Source organism: Tiliqua scincoides, chromosome 7 (genome assembly GCF_035046505.1).
Source record: "Tiliqua scincoides isolate rTilSci1 chromosome 7, rTilSci1.hap2, whole genome shotgun sequence".
Classification (NCBI taxonomy): Eukaryota; Metazoa; Chordata; class Lepidosauria; order Squamata; family Scincidae; genus Tiliqua; species Tiliqua scincoides.
In genome coordinates, this window is record NC_089827.1 from 46600333 (window position 1) to 46626818 (window position 26486).

At 45.6% G+C, this 26486-nt stretch overlaps 1 protein-coding gene across 1 annotated transcript in view; it reads right to left on the reverse strand.

Moving 5' to 3' along the window:
* The window catches only part of DGKI (diacylglycerol kinase iota), a 284940-nt gene that overhangs the window by 11929 nt on the left and 246525 nt on the right, over positions 1-26486 (reverse strand). Inside the window, exons 30-31 of the mRNA XM_066634451.1 lie at positions 25471-25496; positions 5095-5132 (exon numbers count right to left, since the gene is read on the reverse strand). Of these exons, the coding sequence (XP_066490548.1) occupies positions 5095-5132; positions 25471-25496 (64 nt within the window). The remainder of the gene's footprint in view (positions 1-5094; positions 5133-25470; positions 25497-26486) is intronic.

Sequence of the window (26486 nt, forward strand, 5' to 3'; positions counted from 1 at the left end):
TGTCCTTTCCTACTGAGTGCTATTACCCACCAGGAGTAATGCAGAGAAGTTAACTAAATGCTTGTTGTACTTCTAGAATCAGCCCTGCTACCCAATGCATTAGATCAGGGTGTCAAACTTGTTTCATACAGAGGGCCGAAGTTGGCATTCATGGTGCCTGCTGAGGGTCGGAAGTGACATCATTAAATGGGAAGTGACATCATTAGGCAGCTGATGGTCAGAAATAAGCCCTTTGTTCTCTGCAAATGACAGAAGAGAAAATGTGCAAATCTTGCTCATATTTTCAAGATATGAGAGCCCAATTACCAGGCTGGGAGAGTCCAATTATAACAGGAGCCGGATAAATTGCTTTCAAGGACTGCACTTGACTCGCAGGCCTTATGCTTGAAACCCCTGCATTAGATTATCATAGGAAAGTATCATTCTAATATTTTCTTGAATGAATGTTCCATTATCTAAACCTATTGAAACTAGTTTGGGAGGGGCTGCAACTCAGTGGTAGAATACCTAGGGCCCAAATCTTACCCCCTTCACCTCCAGTGCCAATGTAGTTGCGCCAAAAAGCCATGCGCTGTATCCTATGGGGGGGGGCAACTCAGAGGCAAACAGGAGGTAAGTAAAAATATTTTCTAGTTTGGGGGCCACCTATGGATCTCCTTGGATGTAGGATCCACCTATTGTACTGACATACAATAGGATGCCACCTATTGTATGTCAGTGGTTCCCAAGCTTTGAGCCATGGCTCCCTGAGGAGCCAAGGAAACCAGCCAGGGGAGTCGCAGAATCGTCATGAAAAACTTGCTGCCCTATACAACAGATAGGATTCTAGCCGTAATGCCTGGCAAAGAAGGTCAGGGGAGCTGCTAGCTGAAAAAGTTTGGAACCATTGGTGTGTATCTAAGGAGGGAAAGGGGCAGGAAGATTTTGCAAAGTGGGATAAGATCTACCATGCACCAGATCCACCCCCTACTGCCCCCTGCCTGTCCCGGTTCCACGCCCAGAATGGCTGCTGTGGCATTGGACTCCAAAATGGCCATCAGTAGTGTGGTGATGTTCCACTGTAGTAACGAGACTAATTGGATTTAGCTGATACTCTGTATGCAGAAGTACCTCGGGTTCGGTACACAGAAAGCCCAGGTTCAATCAATAGCATCTCCAGGCAGGGTTGGAAAAGACCCACATCTGAAAGCCTGCTTAGTTGTTGCTACTCTGTATACAGTCAGTTTTCATCTTCCACTAGGGTTAGGTTCCTGGAAAATCTAGTGGATACCAACTTAGCAGATACTGAATCACTGAGCCTATGGGAAAAATAGGGTTAGGTTTTAGAGGATCCTCTTCACTATACACTCTATGAACTTTATGCACTTGAATCTTATCTTAATGTCTATGGGGCTGGATGACAGGGAAAGCTCATCAACATCTGATGCTTCCTCCTCCATGCTGGTGATCCCTCAACTCTTTGAAGTTTGCTGGCCCAACAAGGAGGCCTCAGGGTTCAGCAGTGGAGAGGGGGTTGCTTCAGCCTTCTTCCTCTTCTACCTGTCCCTTGACTCCTTCCCTGGGTTTGTCTTAGCCCTAGCCTTTAGGTAGCCTTCCAGAGACCTCTCATCATCACCAGAGTTGTGACGGTTGAGAGTCCCCAAGATGGTGGGGCAAGTCTGGAAGCAGACACAAATGTGTCTGATTCTCCATGTGCCGATCCCAATGCCCATGTGATGCAGAAAATTGACCCAATCTAGACAACTTTCTAAGAAACAAGGAGTATAATTGGCTGGATGTATTACTGTAACCCCATATGCTGTCTCCTCCTTCCCCCCCCCCACAGCACTGGTGCTGCCTTCTGCTCACAAGGAGGCCACTTTCTCTTCTCCTCCCACAGCCTCTCTAGTGGCCCCTGCCTGCCCTCTCATAGCTGCTCTAAGCCCCACCCACCCTAGTGCACTGGCATAGAATTCGCAGATAATGAAAACAGAGTCATGGATAATGAAAGGTAGGTAGCAATTCTGTCCCTTGCAGATAAGCAAATTCGTAGATAGCAAATTTGCATATAAAGAGAATTGACTGTAGATAATATTGACCTAGTTGAGTCAGCAGAAGGCAGCTCCATGTGTTCAAATGATTATGTTCATATGCTCATCGGTGCCAATCCTCTTAGTACATCCCTGAGTCAAAATCAGAGGGTTCCCATTCTAGGGATTTGCAGATCTTTCTTGACTTAGACTGCTGTCACACATGGTTCCTTCCTCTCAACACTGCTGTTGCTCCCACGCTGTTCTGGGTAAGTATCAGGATTTCTAACTATGTAGGTTTTTTTAAAAAATTATATCTTCACCATAGTACACAAGCGATATACTCCTTAAAGGCAGTGGTATTCAAACTGGGGCGTCGCGATGCCCCAGCCTGTGGGTCCTGGCCTGTGTGCCCTTAAGGGGTGGGGCCAGCCAGGAGACAGGGGGAAGGCAGAATTGGTGCACTTGCACAAGACTCCTGCAGCCTCCCGGGAGTGCGGGGAGCCCTGCGCAACCTTCGGCAGGGCTCCCCAGGTCAGGAAAAGTGAAAGCAGAGGGTGCATCCCAGTCCCTACAGTCCCTATAGCCCTGTGAGTGACTCGATCCTGGTGATGGCGTCACTGCCTTCCCCCTGCCCCTGCTGCCTGCCCTCCCCACCCCCGCAAAGACTTACTGCGGTTTCAAACTCCCGGAGAGTTTGAAAACCGCCGCCTTAAAGGGCTGTGTCTTACTTGTGTGGAATGATAAACATCTCAAATGAACCCCAGATGCAGAAGGAAGCATCTTCTATACCTGGACCAATCTAGGAGTGAACATCTAAAAGTAGTCTCAAAGATATGGTGACCATATTCTAGAGAGCTGTAAAAGGAAAACCTAGGATCACATATATAACACAAGGCTTGGGAAGAAGGAATTGAACAATGGAGTATCAGAGGACAAATCCATGCAATCGAATGGATATCTTGAGAACAAAGGGCAAATTCTACTCACAGTAAAACTAATACCTTATATAGTTTCAAGTGGTTGAAAATGGCACAGCAAGCTTTTGTGATAAGTTGCAAAATGTGCTCACATTGACACAATTATGCCATCCTTTATTCCTTGCAAAACTCAGCCTATAATTTGCCAGGGTTGGGAACTCAAGTCAGGTGACTCAGATTCAAGTTGCGAAAACACACGTTTTCGCTGACTCGTGGACTCGTGAGTCGCACGTGTGGAAGACTCAGAAAAACACTTGAGTCAGGGACCCCTTGACTTGGCACTCGTCCCCATGCATGCTGACTGTGTCTGGGTGTGCTTGCTTATGTTTTCGCAGGGTGAAAAACCTTGTGGAGCCATCATTCAGACCAGACAGCAGGGAAATTAGGTCAGGAGGCAGGGAAGTTTCAGCCAGGAGGCAGGGAAGTGTTAATGCACCCACAGGGGGAGGCGGGAAAAAGCTCTTTTATCTATCTCTGATAGGAAGGAGGGAACTGATGATCATTGGATGAAGATAGGCGTACTGATATTTTCTTCGATTGAAGAGGGCAGGAGAAGGAGCCCAAGGGAGTCACAGTTGTGGAAATTGCTGGCATGAAGCCTATACTATGTCCGTAGATAGTCCTGGTGACGTTACACCCTCCATGAAAATGTACACCTAGCTGAGGTGTATCATATGGAGAATGTTGTGAGTGGCTGATTTAGCCCTAATTCATACATTATATTTTACGGTTGTCCCTAAATGACAATTATTTATTAAAAGAGCCCTCTTGGAGCTCTGGCTGGAACAAACACAGAACAGACATTTTGAAAAATCAATCAATCAATGATGGCAGTGATTCACTAACCAGGGAAGTGTAACCTTTCACTTGGGCCTGAGCTGTTGTAGAACAAGAAATGTAATTACAGACATAAGCTAATAATGGCAGCAGTGGGGGGGGGGAACTCCCTTTTCCACACCAGCAGTTAGGATAGATATAGGACGACCCGAAATTCCTAGCAACTGCTTAATAGTAGAACTGCATTTACAGCAAATACTGAAATTGCAATGAAGCAGAAAGGGAAGCAGAAACTAATGCAGTATTAGACTGGTCATACATCAAACCATGAGATGATAGACGATGGCGCCTGTTATTTACTCTGGAATCTGCTTGCATCTATACTAAACTATTCAGCCAGGAGTATTCTGAAGCATTCCCCTGGGGGCTGGGGATAAGAATAGGCCCTCAGTTTGGCTGTACTTGTCGTAAGAGGCAACTAAACAGCCACCGGGTAGATGGGACTTGTCAGCCTGGGAAGGCAGCTCATCTGAGAGAAGGAAAACTCTGATCCCAAACCTCCACTGCCTTGTGGCTACATCCAGTTATGGAAAAGGCTTCAGGAGTCAACCTCGAGTCAAAATCCGGAGCCGGAGTCCCTGAGGCAGTTCATGGCTGAACACAGTCACGTTCTGGCAACTCCTGCGACGCCGCTGGAACCAACCATATTGGCCTCTGCCTTTCCATTGGGCCATTTCAGCGACGTGGAGAGGGGGGATTTGCTGCATGGGTAACAGCCTATCCTCCATACCTACTTTACCCAGGCTTCGCGCACTGGAGAGAACACTCTGTTCCAGAACCACCATTCAGAGCGCGACACCATAGTCTTCCGAGACTGAAGGATGCCAACACAGATTCTGAAGCAGCAGTATTGCTAAGACTATACAGGGCGACTGGTGTAACTGCCTGACTTACAACCATCATTCTTTTTCAGTTTGTAGACTATCTCAGTATACCTGGAGCACGACTGCAGAGAACCTTGTGACACGTTAACAACTAACAAATGTATTGTGGCACAAACCTTTGAAGACAAAACTTGATTTCATCAGAGACATGCTAAGGTATCGCACCACATTTCGTAACCTGACAGTTTTGACCCATGGGGCAAGTGCTTTCCCAGCATTCACTGTGCTCTTGTATTCCAGAGGTAATGCTATCTGGCATTTGGGTATCAGTCTTTATCACAGCCTATTTACCATTTTGAGTCTGAAGTAGGATAACAAACTACGGCAAATGACACTACAAACAGATAAATTCAGTAAGAGACATCAAACTTTTTTTCTACTTACTTTTAGAAAATCGCCAGCTATTACTGACTGTAAAAGTGCTGCAAAAGACAAAAAGGGAAAATGCCGTATTATTGACACCGATGAACACACATTGCTTGATTTTCCAAGACAAATAGTAGTTACAAGAGCCGGCAATATCGATCAGACAGCAGCAGAGGCAAAGGGTTCAAGCCCCCTCCACCTCCGCCAAAGTTGCAGTGTGGACAGTCGATCTCTTGCAGCAGCTGCTATTTAATTAAAGAGAAAGAGGCAAAGGCAAACACGATTAAGGTCATGTCTAGTTTGGCCCTTAATTTTGAGATATGTGGGATTTTCAGAATATCTTGCAATATTGCCTATTTCTGTCAGCAGAAGTAGTGGGATAGATGGTCTGTGCTGGCATTTTTAAAGTTCTCCTTTTTTGCTTCCCATCAAAATGAGACAATGCCTTAAAACTACAAAAAGCAATGACAAAGCATGGTGATGTACACAGCTGCCTACACCGCACCTTTTCCTAATCACTAGTTTCATTGGAGGTTTCCCAGATTAATCCCAACAAGACCTCCGTGACCACTTTCCTGGCTTACCAGACTTACAGCACAATCCCATGCGTGTCCACCCATTGAATTCAGCGGGATGTACTCCCATATCAGTGGGTATAGAGCTGCAGCCCAAGTTGTCTGCCTCACTATTATGGGGGATTCAATCTGCATTTTTAGAGCACACGCAGAAGTCACAATGTGCATGCTCAGGGACCCAAATGGCAGCGCCCATACCACAGTACCTTGCAACTCTGAACTGCCAGTGTCATGATGAGTACAGTCATAATAATACTCAGCATTTATGGGGTGCATTTCAAGTGTAAAAAAACTCTTTGCATACATGATGAAAAATTCAAAGCACGGCAACATCCCTGCAATGATGTCTTTATTTTCATATGGTAGAAGGGCATTGGAGACTGAGGGTGCAATCCTAACCCCTTATCTCAGCTGGAAAGCGCTGGCATAAGGGGTTAGGATTGCGCCCTGAGAGAATTTGCAGCTAGCCTGAGGACTCAAAAAGGAATATGTGGCTTAACATCTCAGGGTGCAATCCTAACCAACTTTCCAGCATTGAGATAAGGGCAACACAGCTCAAACATTCCCTTACCTTGAGGAGGAATGGGAAACAAGGAGAAATAACTCTTGATTGTGCCTTTGGGTGCAATCCCAACCTGCGCTGGAGCAGGCAAGCCAGGAGGCTTGCGCTGCATCCAACACAGGTTCGTTGGCAGCAGTGGCTCAGCCAGAGGCAAGGGGAAGCTCTTCCCCTTATCCCTGGGTAAGGGCTGCTAGCCCCAATGGGTGTCCTTGGACCTGCACCACCTCTGGAGGTGGCGCAAGTCCGAGGAGAGCACAGTGGCTTGAAGCCGCTCCATTCTCCCCAGGGATGGGGGGCCCAGCCCCACCCCCAGCTCCCCACGCGCCTGCCCTCACGGCCGCCCATTGCCCGCCCTCCCCCTCCCAGAAACACCCCCTCCTGCCTCCTCCCTGCTCCCCACGCCTATCGTTACCACTTGTGTCAATGTGGGTGCACTGACAGAAGCGGCGGCGAGGAAGCTGCCACAGAGGCTTCTGTCAACCGACACGGCTTCCTCCCACGGAGGCGCAAACATGCTTTACGGCATGTTTGCAACCCTCCCGGGGGACTTATGCTGGCCTATGTGCTGGATTGCGCCCTTCATAGCCTAGTAGTGCAATCCTGTGGCCTAGTTAGAATGGTAGCAGAACTTTTAGAATGCAAACTCAAGCTGTAATCCCATTCATGCTTAGACGAGAGGAAGCTCCATTGAACGTTCTTCTCAATATTATTATTATTATTATTATTATTATTATTATTATTATTATTATTATTTTATTGATTTATATCCTGCCTTTTTGCCCCATGGGCACACAAGGCGGCCTACAACAATTACAAATACAAAATTAACAATTAAAAACAATAATTAAAACAATTTTCAAATGATTAAACATCTAAAACAAACCCCGTGGATTCTAATATAAAAGGAGAAAGACAGCCAGCCAGCCTGTCAACAGTTAAAAGCTTTTTGAAATAAAAAGGTCTTCAGACCATGCCGAAATATTAGCAACCAGGGAGCAGTTCTCAATTCTAAGGGGAGGGTATTCCAAAGTTCAGGGGCCACCACCGAGAAGGCCCTCTTCCTGGCCGCCGCCCCTCTCACCTCTCTTGGTGGCGGCACAGTCAAAAGGGCCCCCCCAGATGATCTAAGAGTACAGGCAGGATTGTAAGGAAGGAGGCGGTCCCTCAAATACCCCAGACCCGAGCCGTAAAGGGCTTTAAAAGTCAAAACTAGCACCTTGAATTGGGCCCAGGACAGAAACGGCAGCCAGTGTAGCCGCCGAAGCAACGGCCCGACAGAGTCAAACCGACGTGCCCCGGCAACCACACGAGCAGCCGCATTCTGTACTAGTTGTAATTTCCGGACCGTCTTCAAAGGCAGCCCCACGTAGAGCGCATTGCAATAATCTAATCTAGACGTCACTAGGGCATGGGATAAGGTGTGAGACTCCTGCACCAGCAGATCCTGGGGATGTAATGCCAGTAATGGTGTCACCCCGCTGTGCTTGTTTCTCAATGTGGCTTGGACCCTCAGCACCCCACCCCCCAGCGATGCCACAGCACGTAGGGACAGAAAACAAAAGTAAAATTCAAAAGAGACAGCTGAACGAGAGACACTGACCCAAGACTGCTCAGTGAGCTGCATAGCTGTGTGGGATCCCCTCAAATCCCACAGTGGGGGTTTGAACCCAAATCTCCCTGGTTCAAGTCCACAACTTGGTGCTTTCACTACATGTATGCGCATGCACATAATTAGGGCTAACCACCAATTAAAAGTACATTCTGGAAGCATTGTCTCTACACCCCCTGCTGGCAATGAGAAACATTGCTGGCCCTACAGAATGTTCTGCTTGTTCTCATTAACACTGGGGTAATGAGATTAACACTGGGGTAATGTGGGGTAAATAAGAAACTGTGGTTTCTCATTTACTGTGGAACTGTGAGCGACTTGCACAAAGAAAAGCAGAAACTCAGTGGGTTGTGCACCTCCAGTCATCATGCTTCACTTTGAATTGCTTCACTCACCTCACCCTCCTTTTTTCTACAAATTCTGTGGCAACCCAATTCTAACACATGGTGTTACACAATGGCAACCCAATTCTAACACTGATGCCATCCTGTCTGCGATTCCTTTAAGTCTACTGGTTGCGTCAAGTTGTCAGAAAAGTAAATGAATTTGAGCATCAAAGTCCTTCTCTGCCTTTTAGCTTGTATTCTTTCCTTGATGTCTTTTCAAAAACTGACATAAATGTGTTCTTGGGTAGAATGGCTCTTCACTGTGGCTCCCTTAGGATGGAACCAGATATATTATCAAATGCACCATTTGCATCTGTATTTTTTTCTTAATTAAAAGAGCTGCCATGGCGGGCATGAATGCACACACATGCTCAGGGCTGTGGTGTAAAAAGAGAGGGCACTTAATCATTTCCCCTAATGCGGCAGTTCCAATGAAAACAATCCCCAGGAAAGAAACTTTCTTTGGCACCCACAGTTGAGTAGCCTCTCCTCATTTGCTGTGGCCTCGATCCAGAAACCCCTGGCGGCTGTTATTTTCATTAAGAAAGGAACACAAGCACAAACAACAATTAGCAGCATCACATAGGGGTTAAGCCATATAGAATATTCTAAAGAGGACAACGGGATGGCATCATGGCTTTTGCAACTGTTCTCGGCCTATGGCAGCAAGATGCAAGTATCTTGTGGTCTTACGTGCTTCCTGAGGCATCTGGTGGGCTGTTGTGAGATTTAAGAAGCTGAACTAGATGGGCCCCAGGCCTGATCCAGCAGGGCTGTTCTTATGTTCTATGAAGGAACTGCTATCATCCCTCACAATTTGATGCCGTTCTCTACATTATGCAAAGGCAAACCCAGATTTACCACCCAAAGCACATCTCCTCCATGCGATCCTGCCTGTTTACAGAGATCAGCAGTGGATGCCTTCTTGGATGTCATACTCCCATCGAAGGTACAGCTGACGGGGAAGTGAGAGGGGGCCTTCTTGATTGCAACATACAGCCTTTGGAACTCTCTGCCTGGAAGATTCAGTTCCTCCTCTTTCCCCCCTTCAGATGCTTTCTGAAAACATTTTTGTCAGGTCATTTGTGGATGTCTTGCTTGATTTTATTTAGCCCCCTTCTATTTGTTTTTAGGTACATTTCTGGTTTTATTTGGAACTTTGTATTTTAATGCAGATTATGTTTTTTCTTTTATCACCAGCACCTTGGACGACTGCGTTTAGAACCAGAGAGATGGGATATAGGCAATTTTATCCAAACCCTTGAAATGAGTGCCCAAAATCACTGAAAATGGAAGGTGCTTTTTGAAAACTCATGGACGTCAAATGAGGAAAGCCGTTTGGGCTTGGCTCCGCTCTAGGGGGAAAAAAAATCTGGCTGGCATTATCAGTGTGCAATTATGGGTAAAAGAAGGCTCTTAAAAATGTATTTATTCAGAGGACGACAAGTGTTGCTGCCTCACAATACAGAACATGAATTATGCACACATTTTATCATGCCATAAAGTATCTTCAGGCCTTGAAGATGTCGCAAAGAATTATTCCACTCAGCAAACACTGAAACCAAGTCATTATTTTCTTGACTTTTCCTAAGATGAGCATTCGCAGGGAGAAATAGAAATGCTTTATTGCTCTTTGATTGGATAAGTGGATTTGCTCTTGATGGGGCAAGATTTGCTCTTGATGGGGGGGGGAAGGAAAAAGAAGTAGTAAGATTGATGCAAGTGCAGACCCGACTCTTCTACCCATATGAGTAACTGGCAAAATACCCAGCTGGCAAGACCGTGCATTTCCCTGGGCTGGCTGGAACATCAATAGACCTCCATTCTCCTGTTTGGTAGGAGCCAGAGGATGAAAGAGGTAACTTGCTTTCTATGCATCTTTAAACTTTTGTGCTCTTTGCTGAGGCTGCCAGCGAAAAAACTGTCGATTAGGTAAACGTTGCACAATTGGCACTGTTAAGAAACAGACTCTCTCTTTCATAAATGTTGGGATACTGGCAACAGATGTCGGACAGAAATAATAAGTTCTGTTCACCATTGGATTACAACAAGCCAATGCCCTAGAGGTGGATTTTGTTGTTTTTTTTTTAAAAAGCTTTGCACAGCATAGCTCTGAAGAACTGGTCTCACAGTTACTTATTTGCTGAATAAAGAGCTGGCAACGCCATCATAGCTCTCCCTCCTCATTGCTCACCTTGTTATCGGATCCCTCTGTAAAAGCCATCCGTAACCACCAGTAATTTTGTTCTTCTGCAGAGGAACTCTCTTAGTAAGGAAAAAAACCTCTTAGCACATTAAACAAAAATATCCCAAGAACACCCATGATAGCATAATGGTGCTCTAATGCACTGTACAAATATTTCAGCTGGGGATATTAGCACATTCTATATAGCTTGTTTAGGAGAGGAGGCACGAAGTCCAAATAAAGGAGCGAAATGTCACTGTTTAACCAGGCCAATGCTTATCCTATATCTGGCAAAATATATTTATTCATCATACTTGTATTCTACCTTTCCTCAAAGGGACTTAGGGCAATGCACCAAGTTTTCCACATTGAAAGTTCACAAGCACTTTGCGGATTGATTTTAGGAGATATTGTTGTTGGCAACCTTCAGTCTCGAAAGACTATGGTATCGCGCTCTGAAAGGTGGTCCTGGAACAGCATCTAGTGTGGCTGAAAAGGCCAATTCGGGAGTGACAATCCCTTCCACACTGGGAGCAAGTGTAGTCTGTCCCTGGTCTGTCTCCCTGGCTATGGGCCTTCCTTCTTTGCCTCTTAGCCTCAGACTGCTGGCCAAGTATCTCTTCAAACTGGGAAAGGCCATGCTGCACAGCCTGCCTCCAAGCGGGCCACTCAGAGGCCAGGGTTTCCCACTTGTTGAGGTCCACTCCTGAGGCCTTCAGATCCCTCTTGCAGATGTCCTTGTATCGCAGCTGTGGTCTACCTGTAGGGCGTTTTCCTTGCATGAGTTCTCCATAGAGGAGATCCTTTGGGATCCGCCCATCATCCATTCTCACGACATGACCGAGCCAACGCAGGCATCTCTGTTTCAGTAGTGCGTACATGCTAGGGATTCCAGCACATTCCAGGACTGTGTTGTTTGGAACTTTGTCCTGCCAGGTGATGCCAAGAATGCGTCGGAGGCAGCGCATGTGGAAAGTGTTCAGTTTCCTCTCCTGTTGTGAGTGAAGAGTCCATGACTCGCTGCAGTACAGAAGTGTACTCAGGACGCAAGCTCTGTAGACCTGGATCTTGGCATGTTCCGTCAGCTTCTTGTTGGACCAGACTCTCTTTGTGAGTCTGGAAAACGTGGTAGCTGCTTTACCGGTGCGTTTGTTTAGCTCGGTATCAAGAGAAAGAGTGTTGGAGATCGTTGAGCCAAGGTACACAAAGTCATGGACAACCTCCAGTTCATGTGCAGAGATTGTAATGCAGGGAGGTAAGTCCACATCCTGAACCATGACCTGTGTTTTCTTCAGGCTGATCATCAGTCCAAAATCTTGGCAGGCCTTGCTAAAACGATCCATGAGCTGCTGGAGATCTTTGGCAGAGTGGGTAGTGATAGCTGCATCATCAGCAAAGAGGAAGTCACGCAGACATTTCAGCTGGACTTTGCTCTCAGTCTGGAGATAATGGCTTGGTCAAGGTAGCAATACTTCTGAATTTCCCTCCATCTTAATAGATTTAATTGTCCCTCTTGTACCTTGTCCTGTTCATGAGGCAGCAAGAAATGCATTTGATCCCCACCATACCTGCGGCTTGGATTGCCAAGATTTTTAAAGATCTGCACACACACACAAAATTTGTTTTAGCCACAGCTTCCCTATCTATCATTTGCATGATCATTTTTCCCTGCATAGGCTAGCCAGGCACTGAAGCAATTGGTGTGTATTAACATGGAATGATTGTAAAAACACTTTTTCAGCAGGAGATGATGCACACAATCACACCAGCACATCTTCCGTTACCCAAAAGATGCCACTTGCTAACGGCTGATTCATGCAGACCCCAGTGTGCATTGTTCACAGTTTATTCAAAGGCAATGAGACTTTTTTTTAAGCAAAACTATTCAGGCACAAATTTCTCCTTCCTTTGATTTTCAGCCCAGTCCTATCTTCAAGATATACCAGTGACAACTCTGCCAGCACAGAAGCCTGTTTGAAAGAAATATGTATATGCCCATTTCTTTAAAAACTAAAATCTATAATAATATTAAACTAAATACCAAATTAAATGTTACAAGAAGTCTGCATTTAGAGCCTTGTGCTTGTTTGTTTTTTTTTTGTTTTTTGTTTTAACTTTAAATGACCACAGAGAGCTAGTCTGGATAGGGATTAAAGGTCAAGGTGAGAGCTTTAGCCCTTTGTCCCCCTATGGCCCTGATTGGGGGAGGGGAGTCCCACAGTTGCAATTTGTCCTGAGAGGGAAGCTACCATTGGCACAAATGGAACTTTCCTCCCAGGGCAATTATCAGCTGGGGGGGGGGGACAGATCATGACCATGGTGGGACAAGCTTCCATCCCCAGCCTGTGGTCCTGATTCAGATCTCTGTCACACACAAATACACAGCTGCTATTTAAAGTAAAACACCAAAGCACAGAGGTGCTCAGCATGTGCTCCTTGTAGTGTGTACTTTGATCTGAAGAAGCTGGAATTCTTGTTTGCACAAGGTCTAACTAAATGGAAAAAGAAAATCACACACCCAAGGAGTGGAAGACTATGACAAAAACAAACTGATTGTGCCCCTTCTAAAACTAATGCTAGAAATTCCCCAAATAAATCAGAAGGCAGGCAGAGAGCAGAATGTAGTGCAGGGCCAGTCCACAGAATCGCAATGTGGAAATGGGGAAGTACATCCACCTTTAGGCAAAGGTCATCTATTTACTCCATCTGTGAAAGGGGAAGAGATAAAAGCTGATTGAACTTTAAAGTGCTTAGATATACACCTAAAAAGGCAACATGTGAATGAAACATGTGGATCATATATAGCAGGGGTGCCCAAACCCTGGCCCTAGGGCCACTTGCGGCCCTTAAGGCCTCTCAATGTGGCCCTCAGGGAGCCCCCAGTCTCCAATGAGCCTCTGGCAGTCTGGAGATTTGTTGGTGCCCACACTGGCCCGACGCAACTGCTCTCAGTGTGAGGGCAACTGTTTGACGTCTCACGTGAGCTGTGGATGAGGGTTCCCTCCACTGCTTGTTGTTTCACATCTGTGATGCAGTAGCGGCAGCAAAGGAAAGGCCGGCCTTGCTTTGTCCAAGGCCTTTTATAGTCCTTGAGCTATTGCAAGACCTTCATTCATTCATATAAGTTCCATCTTTAATATATTCATTTATGTAAATGTATTCAAATTTTAAATGTAAATTAATTCTTTTTTCCCCTGGCCTCCGACACAGTGACAGAAAGATGATGTGGCCCTCCTGCCAAAAACTTTGGACACCCCTGATATATAGGGTTGGCCCATCCATGAAGCCAACTGAAGCAGTCTCCTCAGATAACCTATTAGTGGGGGGCATCCATCTCTGTCCTTGCCTTCGCTGCTCCTCCTTCCACTCTCTGGGATGGAAAAGGAAGAAGGGGACAGAGAAGAAGAGGAAACGTGGAGGGGAGGGAAGTGCTGAGCGAGAGGAGGAGGAGCAGAGCACATCATCGGCTAAGGGGGAACAGCACTTGGTATGCCGCCTCTGGCGTTGGGAGGTCTTGGGCCAGCCTTGACCATGCAGATGCATCATCAGAGAGGAAGGAATGGCAGCAGCTCATGGTCTAAGTGATTGCAAACCTGTGTTTGCTGTCCCATCAAGAGTTAAAAGACCCTCAGCATTCAGGAGACTGATGCATGTTTTCACATGTGCTCGAGCACGGTTCCAAACAGAGGACCAACCTGCTGAGTGTGGACATGCATTTTGCAAGAAAGCAATTTCTAAGAACACTAAGCTCAGGACAAAGTGACAACATTTTTTTTGAACAACAACAATTCAAAGCAAATTCCAAATGAAAAGCAAAAGCAAGGCTAGGCTTGGTATACAAAGGCCTTTGCTCCTAATTGCAGGATCTGCTTGGCCCGAGACTCCTCTTCCTCCTTTGTCTCAAGGGCTTCTTGACCTCCTTGGTTCTAATGTGCTCATTCCGTGAGGCTGCCTTTTTCTGGCACTACTTCACTGTAACTGCTACACACCAGTAGACACAAGAGTCTCCCTGCATGACCTTCCTTGAAATCTAGTTGATACTTCTACTGGCTGACAAGGCAGATATCTTTTCGACAACTTTATGCAGAGATCCTTTGATGTTATCCAGACTGGCAACATGATTCACTGCCAACTGGAGCCAATACTCAAATCCAGGTGCTAAAGGCTAGGTTTACACTGATAGCATGTAATCAATAAGAGGATTTTTTTTTTGGTCATTTACTGCACAGGCCTGGCACTTATTTCATCTCTCTTTTAGCCCTAATGACATATCAGTCTGCAGTGAAGCTTGGCTGTGCAATTCTTCATTTACACGTGGCATCAGGCACACAGTGGAAGTGGAATCAGGCACGCAGAAGTTGAGTTCAGAAAGCATCAATGACATAGGAGAGAATCTGAGCATAAGCACATCGGTTTGGAGGTTCCTCTTTGGTTTGGTGATACAGGTGGTGGATTCTGATCTACAGTTGTGATGGCACATGGGAGAGTGAAGAATCATGGCAGAAATGTGCTGGATTTTCAAAGTTTTCCCATTTAGCCAAGAAGCAACTTGATTTCTAAACCTCTTTCTTCTCCCATAGTTAGCTGTTTGTCAGCTGGGATACCTGTGTGTGTGTGTGTGTGTGTGTGTGTGTGTGTGTGTGTGTGTGCCCAGGGAGGGCACCAGGATGAGGTCTCTTGTTATCTGGTGTGCTCCCTGGGGCATTTGGTGGGCCGCTGTGAGATACAGGAAGCTGGACTAGATGGGCCTATGGCCTGATCCAGTGGGGCTGTTCTTATGTTCTTATGTTCTTACATTCAGTTTCCTATGGAAGTATCTTGTCTCACATATGTGTATTTGTAGATCATTTAGCTTGATGATGTAATGGAGAAAGGGTGCAATCCTAACTTGCACTGGAACAGGCAAGCCAGGAGGCTTAGCCAGAGGCAAGGGGAAACTTTTTCCCTTACCCTGCAAGGGCTGCTGGCCCAAATGGGTCTCCTTGGACTTACGCCACCTCTTGAGGTGGCACAAGTCAAGGAGAGCGGAGCGGCTTGAAGCCACTCTGTTCTCCCTGGGAATGGGGGTTGGGATCCGGCATAACTGCTGAATCCCAGCCCCGCCTCCCGCTCCCCACCCACCCACCCCTGGGGCCGCCCATCACCCTCCCTCCCTCCTCCTCCCCATCCCCCCATGCCTACCTTTTTCACTTGTGTCGGCCCTGCAGGGCTGATGCAAGCACCGGAGGGGAAGCCAGCGTGGAGGCGTCTGTCAGCCTCTGCAGGCTGGTGCTTCTCAGAGCGCCGGCCTGGCTTCCCCTCGAGGTGGCACAAATGTGCTTTATGGCACGTTTGCGAGCCTCCCAGGGTCCCTCCCTAACTGACAGTTAGGATTGCGCCCTAAATGAGATAACCCCTACATTTTCATATAGTACTTCTCTATGAAAGGCTAAGTCCCTGCCTTTGATTGGCTACACCCATTTTGCCCAACCATTAGAGGAGCCCACTTGTTCCAATCAATGGGTATACATGCATGTCGTAATGTCTTGTTTCTTCATCCCCATTTGTTCTAATGATTACGTATTTGAACAAAGAGATTGTTTTGGAAGAATGGAAGTTTTAAGGAGCCCATTCTAGGCCAACTTCTATCTACATAATGAAGGAATATGCCCGATAAATCTTCTGTTCCAGCACCTGGAACAGCTAGAGGTGATGCGGAGTTCAGTTGAGACCCAGAATGGGGCTGGGTTATGTTCAGAAGCTTAAGAGGTTGGTCAGACTTCTTTTGGTCCTGACATACATTCCACAGCAGTGTTTCTCAAACTGTGGGTCAGGACCCACTAGGTGGGTTGTGAGTCGATTTCAGATGGGTCGTGTGGCACCTAGCTCATTTGCCATTGAAAATACAGAACTGAAAATACAGGGTAAAGAGCTGCTGAGCAGGGCGGGCTCCTGGTAGGAGAGAGGCATGGTGTTTTGCCCTGAATAGGTGGGAAGATGGGATACTAGAATGGGGGAGGGCTGTGTGGTTGGAGAAGGATCCAAGCCTGTGTTCTGCTTTGATTCTGGGCTGGAATGTTTGAGTTTGGAGTTATGCAGAACAATAGCACGAGCACACTGTGTAATGGGACCTTTAGCTCATTGCGGCTTAAATTCAATATGTCACTCCCATGACATCACTTCTAGGTTAATGACATCACTTCCAGTGAGAGCCAACATATTGTCCTTCAAAAAAGTAGGTCCTGGTGCTAAAACGTTTAAAAACCACTGTCCTAGAGCACACCGAGCACTATATATTGCAGTGGAAAACTGATAATGGGGGGACGAAGCTTTCATTCAAGCATCTCGCCAACTATTATTAACCTTCTTTTGAAGGAAACTTGATAAGCTTCAAAACAGTTTGAAATGAACCATACCTGTGAATATTCTAAGTCATTAGCCTTCAGTGGTTTGATCTGGACCCAGAACTGGGTCACACCCTGAACTAAAGTGGGTTATACCAGTGGTACCATCACTATTTCACCTGTTTAGGATTATTTTTTTTTTAAGGAAGGGGGAGAGACAGGCAGAGAGATAAATAAGAAAAAGAAGGAAGAAGATGGGCAAGAAAAGTGGATATAGGATATAAATTAAAAAGTGTGTCTTGCATGGGAGGTTGAGATTAAATTTAGGTCCCAAGATGACAAAGTTGAAGACTACAGCTCTAACTGTGTTTTAAAAATATAATGGTGTCTTAACTACAACTATGAGTTGCTCAGGTGGTCATTCACCCATACATGTCCTAATCTTGGCTCACAACGTGAGGTATGAGAGATTCCTAGGGATATATCTGATCTGGATCCAAACTAAGGGCAAATGTTCACTGACTGCTGCCATTCTGTCCTGAGCCTAACAACATATCCTCTGAGCCATCCTAATCTTCCACTGGGTTGAGAAAGTAAGAAACAAGATGAAAGATCAAGCTCTTGTCCCAAGCAATCTCAAGGATGGCTGGTCCTGAATGTTCTTTCCAAAGAGAATAAATGAGCTATGTCTTCCCTAAGTGTTTAATTAATCAAAATAAGGACCAGCAGTCTCAGAACACACTCGGAGACATATTAATCTGTTAGGATCTGAATGGATTTCCACATCACCCCAAAGCTTACAGGTTTTTCACTTGGAGGTTTATGAACCAACCAGTTCCTCTTTAGAGCAATCAATTTTACAAGAAAGGTACAGAGATATTTGGGAAGTGGATGGAGTTTTCTGCTATTGCAGACTTCACTGAATAGATCTGTTGCTATGAAGGGGCAGCAATTCAATGTGGATCAACCAAATTCTTGCAAAAGAAGCTGTTTTACACAGAGAGTCCATCTAGCTCAGTGTTTCTCAACATTTGTTCTCTGCTGCACCACGTCACATGGTCCCCCTATTCAAAGAACCACCGCAAGTAACTGGCGATGACATTATTGCAGATGTCACTTTCAGGTTACTTCTGGGTTGGGAGACCAGATGCAACATGACAAACACCAGTAAGAGACTCAGGGTGGATGGGATGACTTTTTTGAGCGTGGAAGGGCATGTTTTGAAGCCTCCTACCACTGTCTGTTTTATTGCGTACCTGGTCTTGCCACTGGGTGGCAGGTGTCATGCAAGTACCACCAGGCACCACCTTAAATACCACTGGAGGTACCCGTACCACTGGTTGAGAAACCCGATCTAGCTCTATCTTGACTGGAAGTAACTCTCTAGGGCCTCAGGCAGAAAGAAATCTTTCCAAGTCTTGTGACTGAGATTCGTTTACATGCACTTCTGGCCCAATCCTGCCTTCTTTGCCCGTCATCATTGCATCTCTTCTGCTGGCTCTGATTCCCGTAAAGCAGTCAGTGTCAGTCGTAAAAGGTACTCCAGTAGCACACTACTCAGCATGACACTGGGGAGGCTAAAGATTTCCTGCTGGCACCAGCAAACCAGGAACTGCTCACCAATCCAGGTTGGATGGTGGGGGAGGAGGGAGGGTGGAGGAAGGGTAGAATGGGGCAGCAATGGGGGTGAGGGATTGGCACAACCACCCTATGAAGTCTTTTTGTGGGAAAGACTGACTGACCCAAAGTTACACACGCAGTCAATTTAAACCCTCGTCACCCCAGGGTAGCACTCTAGCCGCTAGGCTACCCAGGTGCCTTTTAGCTATGTGACCCAGAGACCAAACCTTCTGCATGCAAAGAATGAGCTGTACTGCTGAGCTATACTGCCCTTCCCATGCTGAATGGTGATCCCCTTTGTACCTAGCTCTCCAGCTACCTTGATGTAGAAAAGTTCCCTCTATCTGCTCTCTATTAAATCTGGTGTGAAAGGCAGCAGCAGGTCAAAGAGTCACTGGGGATGCTGTAAAACAGTGAAGGTGAATTCTAAGACAAGGTGATCCAAGGCCACTGGTCCCTTACAGATCTCTCACTAGCAGCCATCATTAGAACCTATCAAATCAGTAAACACTAGTAATTTTCCCAGTCCAGGGTGAAAGCAGCTTTTCATATCAAATCACTGCTCTGCAGCGAACAGCTTGGCAGGGAGAAATCTACAACAGGAGCCTCTTCCTGCAATTTGTACAAACATTTGCAGTACTGACTGGGAACCACTGCTGTAGCCAGAGCCGATGGCTGACTTGCATTCAGGTTGTACCTTCCTCTTGTCAAAGCCACTGACAAAGAGACAGGGGATGAAACTATTGCAGAGCCTGCCATTCCCACAGGGCCTTTGCTGACAAAGAAACTAGTGTCAAACTCTTTCCTTAGGCAGGGACTCCCCTCTGGGGTATATGGTACTTTGAGCAGGTGAGTGAAGTGTCACACACACCCGGAGGGAGCTGGCAAGAGAAGTTGAACAGGGAAGGCAATTGGTTACAGCTGATTGTCTCACTCGTGTTCATAAAAAAATCTGTAATTTGGAGAAGAATTAATTGGGGTCACAAGAATCACTACATGTGTTGAATGACAATCCACTTCCATTCCTCCTGAATTTCCAGTTTTCATCTCATTTTGTGTTCCCAGGATTTGGGTTATAGTTGATACTGTGTTCATATTATGTTGATGAGCAGTAGCCACACTAGGTGTCATTGTCAGGAGGGGTGACACCACACCACCTATGTCTCTGTTTGGTGATCTTTGGCCTGCTCTGAGCCCAGCTGCCTGATGATGATTGTGCTTTTGCCACTTGCCAGAAAAAGAAGTAACTGGGCCTAGAGCAGGCCAAAGTTAGCTGAAGATCATTAAATGAAGGTGGTCTGGAAGCAGGCTTTTCACATTTAACACAATGTCATCTGCTAAACAATGTTTGACAACAATGACATCTGCTAAAATTGAGTGTTGGGAGAGTTAGAACAGACAAAGAAAATATTTCTTTACTCAGCGTGTGGTTGGTCTGTGGAACTCCTTGCCACAGGATGTGGTGATGGCGTCGGGCCTGGATGCCTTTAAAAGGGGATTGGACAAGTTTCTGGAGGAAAAATCCATTACGGGTTACAAGCCATGATGTGCATGTACAACCTCCTGATTTTAGAAAAGGGCTGTGTCAGAATGCCAGATGCAAGGGAGGGCACCAGGATGAGGTCTCTTGTTATCTGGGGTGCTCCCTGGGGCATTTGGTGGGCCGCTGTAAGATTCAGGAAGCTGGACTAGATGGGCCTATGGCCTGATCCAGTGGGGCTGTTCTTATGTTCTTAATGCAATAGCCCGGAAGGCCAGGGGCGACATGATCGTGTCATTATGTCACTTTGATCTTCTGTAATGCCGGGCCTCTTCAGGTAAGCATTGCACCACGTGGCGCCCACCCCAAAGACACTTCTGCTGATGAGAGAGTCTGATGCAGTAGTCAGAGTTTGGGAGTTGGGTGGAGAGATTTATGGCCAAATTGCCCCTCAGGCATGGAGCTTGCTGGATGAACTTGGCCCAAGCACCATCTCTTAGCCCAAGTTACTTCTAAAATAGGAGTGGGGCAGAGATGCTCATCACTGTCCCAACTCCTAAGAGCTATGGTAGAATTCAGGTCTCCATCTTCTGAGGACAACACTCTAACCATGATACTACACTGACTCTCATTCTGGATATATATTAAAATCAAGGATATACGTCTAGTCAGTTTTGCATAGTAAACATGTTCCTGAAGTACATCTCTTCATGGTGCCTACTGATTTCTACCAGATCAGGAAAGAGCTCTGGAAAACAAGACGACTCTCAAAAATGGTCACCCCAAATTCTCACCTGCAGGAGCCATGCGCTCACTAATACTGACAAGATAAAATGATGTGGTTCACTAGCGCACAACTCAGACTTCTGTCACCTAATCTTGCATTTGGGTGTTGGGATAATTGAGGCTCTTGTTTTCATAGATGACCATGGCTCAATGGCCCATAAATCAAGATTCATTCATTTATGCAATGTAGGTTAACTGGTAAGTTTGGCTTTGATAACTGTAACATTTATGCCATCGCTAGTTTGTCGTCTATGGGTGAAAATGCATATGACATTAAATGCATCACTAGCCCTGCCATGTTTAGTTTTCCTTTCATCTGTAGCAGCTGCAGGGAAAGACTGAACTTGATCAGAACCATGGAGTGGCAGTAGAGGGTTTTAACCCTTTGTCACCATTGTGCTCTCAGTTAGGACTGTAGAGACCTCAACAGTCTCTAACATAAACTGTGGCAAAAGAAATGTAAGAAGGTGATAGGGGAGGCCAAGCGAGACTATGAGGAACGCATGGCCAGCAACATTAAGGGGAATAATAAAAGCTTCTTTAAATATGTTAGAAGCAGGAAACCCGCCAGAGAAGCGGTTGGCCCTCTGGATGGTGAGGGAGGGAAAGGGGAGATAAAAGGAGACTTAGAGATGGCAGAGAAATTAAATGAGTTCTTTGCATCTGTCTTCACGGCAGAAGACCTCGGGCAGATACCGCTGCCCGAACGGCCCCTCCTGACCGAGGAGTTAAGTCAGATAGAGGTTAAAAGAGAAGATGTTTCAGACCTCATTGATAAATTAAAGATCAATAAGTCACCGGGCCCTGATGGCATCCACCCAAGGGTTATTAAGGAATTGAAGAATGAAGTTGCAGATCTCTTGACTAAGGTATGCAACTTGTCCCTCAAAACGGCCACGGTGCCAGAAGATTGGAGGATAGCAAATGTCACGCCTATTTTTAAAAAGGGAAAGAGGGGGGACCCGGGAAACTATAGGCCGGTCAGCCTAACATCCATACCGGGTAAGATGGTGGAATGCCTCATCAAAGATAGGATCTCAAAACACATAGACAAACAGGCCTTGCTGAGGGAGAGTCAGCATGGCTTCTGTAAGGGTAAGTCTTGCCTCACGAACCTTATAGAATTCTTTGAAAAGGTCAACAGGCATGAGGATGCGGGAGAACCCGTGGACATTATATATCTGGACTTTCAGAAGGCGTTTGACACGGTCCCTCACCAAAGGCTACTGAAAAAACTCCACAGTCAGGGAATTAGAGGACAGGTCCTCTCGTGGATTGAGAACTGGTTGGAGGCCAGGAAGCAGAGAGTGGGTGTCAATGGGCAATTTTCACAATGGAGAGAGGTGAAAAGCGGTGTGCCCCAAGGATCTGTCCTGGGACTGGTGCTTTTCAACCTCTTCATAAATGACCTGGAGACAGGGTTGAGCAGTGAAGTGGCTAAGTTTGCAGATGACACCAAACTTTTCCGAGTTGTAAAGACCAGAAGTGATTGTGAGGAGCTCCAGAAGGATCTCTCCAGACTGGCAGAATGGGCAGCAAAATGGCAGATGTGCTTCAATGTCAGTAAGTGTAAAGTCATGCACATTGGGGCAAAAAATCAAAACTTTAGATATAGGCTGATGGGTTCTGAGCTGTCTGTGACAGATCAGGAGAGAGATCTTGGGGTGGTGGTGGACAGGTCGATGAAAGTGTCGACCCAATGTGCGGTGGCAGTGAAGAAGGCCAATTCTATGCTTGGGATCATTAGGAAGGGTATTGAGAACAAAACAGTTAGTATTATAATGCCGTTGTACAAATCTATGGTAAGGCCACACCTGGAGTATTGTGTCCAGTTCTGGTCGCCGCATCTCAAAAAAGACATAGTGGAAATGGAAAAGGTGCAAAAGAGAGCGACTAAGATGATTACGGGGCTGGGGCACCTTCCTTATGAGGAAAGGCTACGGCGTTTGGGCCTTTTCAGCCTAGAAAAGAGACGCTCGAGGGGGGACATGATTGAGACATACAAAATTATGCAGGGGATGGACAGAGTGGATAGGGAGATGCTCTTTACACTCTCACATAATACCAGAACCAGGGGACATCCACTAAAATTGAGTGTTGGGCGGGTTAGGACAGACAAAAGAAAATATTTCTTTACTCAGCGTGTGGTTGGTCTGTGGAACTCCTTGCCACAGGATGTGGTGCTGGCGTCTAGCCTAGACGCCTTTAAAAGGGGATTGGACAAGTTTCTGGAGGAAAAATCCATTATGGGGTACAAGCCATGATGTGTATGCACAACCTCCTGATTTTAGGAATGGGTTAAGTCAGAATGCCAGATGTAGGGGAGAACACCAGGATGAGGTCTCTTGTTATCTGGTGTGCTCCCTGGGGCATTTGGTGGGCCGCTGTGAGATACAGGAAGCTGGACTAGATGGGCCTATGGCCTGATCCAGTGGGGCTGTTCTTATGTTCTTATAACAGCTATTTGCACCAGGAGGAAATAAAAGATGAACCATGGACGCCCACCTACTTGAGGCTTATCTCATTTTCCACAGTGTGAGTAATAGACCAGAACCAAAGAGGCATTTTTAAAAAGGTACCATAGATCTTTCCAAAAATAATGGAAAAGGAAAATATTTGCCCTCCCTAATTAAAATTGGTATCCACTATTCGCTCAACCAAGGCTTAAGATTGAAATCCTATATATTTTTACATGGAAGTAAGTCCCATCCCGATCTTGTCTGATCTCAGAAGCTAAGCAGGGTCAGGCCTGGTTAGTACATGGATGGGAGACCACCTGGAAATACCGGGTGCTGTAGGCTTATACCATAGTCTTTCGAGACTGAAGGTTGCCAACCACCAGCCAAGTCCCATTTAACTTAACAGGGCTTGTAAACAGACATATCACTACAATCCTATGTGTGTCTACTCAGAAGTAAATTCCACTGGGGTTCAGTAGGACCTACTCCCAAGTAAGTGTGTAAAGGACTGCATCCTACTTCATGATATATGTCTACTACATGTGGACAGATGTAAGACTGTGCTGCAAGTTGATTCATCTACTGATTAAAGCTCACAGCCTGATTAAGAACTCTTCCATAGTAGATTTAATCATGCCAGGTGAGGCTTCTAAGAGGCATTTGGCTGACCATTGTCGGAAACAAAGTACTGGGTTAGATGTGTCATTGTTCTAATCCCATAAGGGCACTTTTATGTTCATCATGATATTGTGTATTCTCTGATCCCACTGCTTCATAAAGGCACTCAAACATAGACAGTTTTTGCTCTCGCTAGAATCATCCTTATTTCAGCAAATATATTGCTCAATCAACAATTTCACTGTCATTAAACAGAAGTTTTCAATGCCCTTGGTATGTTAGGTGAAGAGTGTTTGTGGCTTTGATTCTCCATTTCAAAGTAAGCTCATAAATGCTTTTATAGTTCTGGAGTGGTGAGGGATATTGATCAAACTGTAGTGCTGGTCCCTGGTCACAGAGGCACAGGTGGTAAATGGAACATGAGAGGAATTTGTGCAAAGGAGAAAAAAACAGAGAAAGCAGAAAGGAAAGGGAGATGGTAGCAGCAGATACTGGAGATTAAAGTCATGAAGATCCATAAGGAAGTAGTTCATATGCTGCCTGCCACTCAATTAAAAGATAAAATGACGGAGTAATAAGATAATGTAAGGAAAACCTATGAGCCCAAACAATAAATCACTGCCCCTTGACAAGTAGCTTGATACTGGTACTCAGAATGGCCTATTAAAATGTAATGTCTCTTCTGAAGCATGGGAATAAAAGAGGCTATGGTGTCAGGTTTTGGCAAGGATCAAATGCAATAAACATATCACTCAGCCGTGGTAGGACAAGAGGGAACAGCCTGTGCTTTCTTGACATTGCAAAGTGACATTTCAAAAGCTTGAAAGAGAATTTCATATGCTTAACAACTGGGGCCCAGCCCTTCTGCTGTGCAAGGCCCACTGGAAGGACCTCAAGGTATATCCATGCTGTAGCCTTTTCCATCCGCCATCTTATTGGGACCTCAGGTTCTGTCATCCAACAAGCCCTCACCTCATTCACATCACACGTGCTCCAAAACTCAGAATGTGAATAAACAGTAAATTTCCAGAATGCTTTAGAATGACACTTTATCCAGTGTTTTATGGGAGGTGGGAAGGACCTCTTAAACTTCTGGGAAACACATAAAAAAAACCCACATACGCACACAAGAAAGCAAGCAAGCAACCACTGCCACCACTCCTACTGCCAACAGTAAACCCGCCATGAATCTATTGGTGAAGTTGACCCCCATGAACAACTCTCCCATTCACTTGCTGTGAATAGAGCATCATATTGGGGGGAAAGGCATTGTTTTATCAGTTCCAAATGAATAATTATTGATTTAAATCTTGCCTGAGCAATGGACATATAATGCAGCCTTAAGCAAGTCACTGCATTCTCAGCCTCTTTCCATCCGATTCCTCCAAATTAATCTGCAGTTGGAAGATAATAGTTCCCTGCCTTGCAAGACATTGTAAAGATGGCTGAGGATGCATATGAAGCTCAGTGAACGATCTTAAAAGTCATATAAACACCGAGTATTATTATCCAACATTTTCTCCCAAGACCAAGCACATTCCATCTAATGTACTTGAGCAAAATTCACGTTTACTGAACTGGGTCTATAACAGAACCAGACACAGGCCAGGCCTTTGCATTACTGAACAATATACACTTGAAATCACAGATGAACCATGGATGCCTGTATCAAAAGTTGCTTCCCCCCCCCCCCACACACACATACACCAAAGGCATTCTTCAAACGTAGGTTTCTAACTGCTTTCAATTTTTAATCCATCATTTAAAAAAGAGACAAACTAAAGAAGTTACCTTGATCTTCTGAAGAAACTGGAGACCTGGAAGAAAACAACAAAGGTCAATCACAGGTCTTTTTCAAAGTTGAAAAAGCAACATAATTCAGTGCAATTATAGGGATTTCTGCAGAAGTTGTAATGTATGAGAGATCAAACAACTCTAAACATTAAAACAGTTTGTATTATGGGCTCCAACAAGTGATGAACTTCCACCCCCAGCTTCACCCTTATTGCTTAGAGCCAATCTAGGCAACACATCTACAGGTGTGTGCCACTTAATGACGGAGATATGTTCTCCGATCCCCGTTGTTATACAATTAGGTTGTTAAGCGAACATTCCACCCAATCTTGCGCCTTTGACGTGTAAACAGACACTTCCTGCCAGAACACTTGCTGGCTGCACAGGCTACTGCAGGCTATGGAAGATCTGACTGCCTCATTAAGAATCTCTTTGTTGTGCTTTGACCACTGTCATATATGTGGCCCATCGTTATGCAGCCTGTTGTTAAGTGGCGCGTGCCTGTATTGCATAATTCGGACTTTCATACTTGATTTCTCATATGTAAACAACAGACACATGAGACCCTGAGCTGGACTCGAAACTGTTGCATGAGAGGAGGCGATCTTTCAAAGTATGTCCCCAATGATCCTGCTCGAGGGAGATCCCCTCATGATAAGCTGCCAATGGGAGCTTTCTGTCCCAGGACAAAGAGCAGCCATGTAGGGGCAGGGAGAGGTCAGTCTGGATCAAGACTACAGGATGGTAATGGGTTAAAGTCATAATCTAAGGCTGCAATCCTATGTCCAGTTACCTGAAAGAAAGCTCCATTGAACATAGTGGGGACTACTAGTGGGGTAAATATATATATCATTGTGCTGTAAATAGATTTTAAATGAAAATATATTTTAATACATACCTAAATATATTGAGATTATTGGATTCAAGGATAGTCAGAGACCTAATTACTCAAAATGGGCATTTTGTTTTCCTTTCTGGGTAACCAAATAGCTGTACAGCTTTTCCTCTTTTTC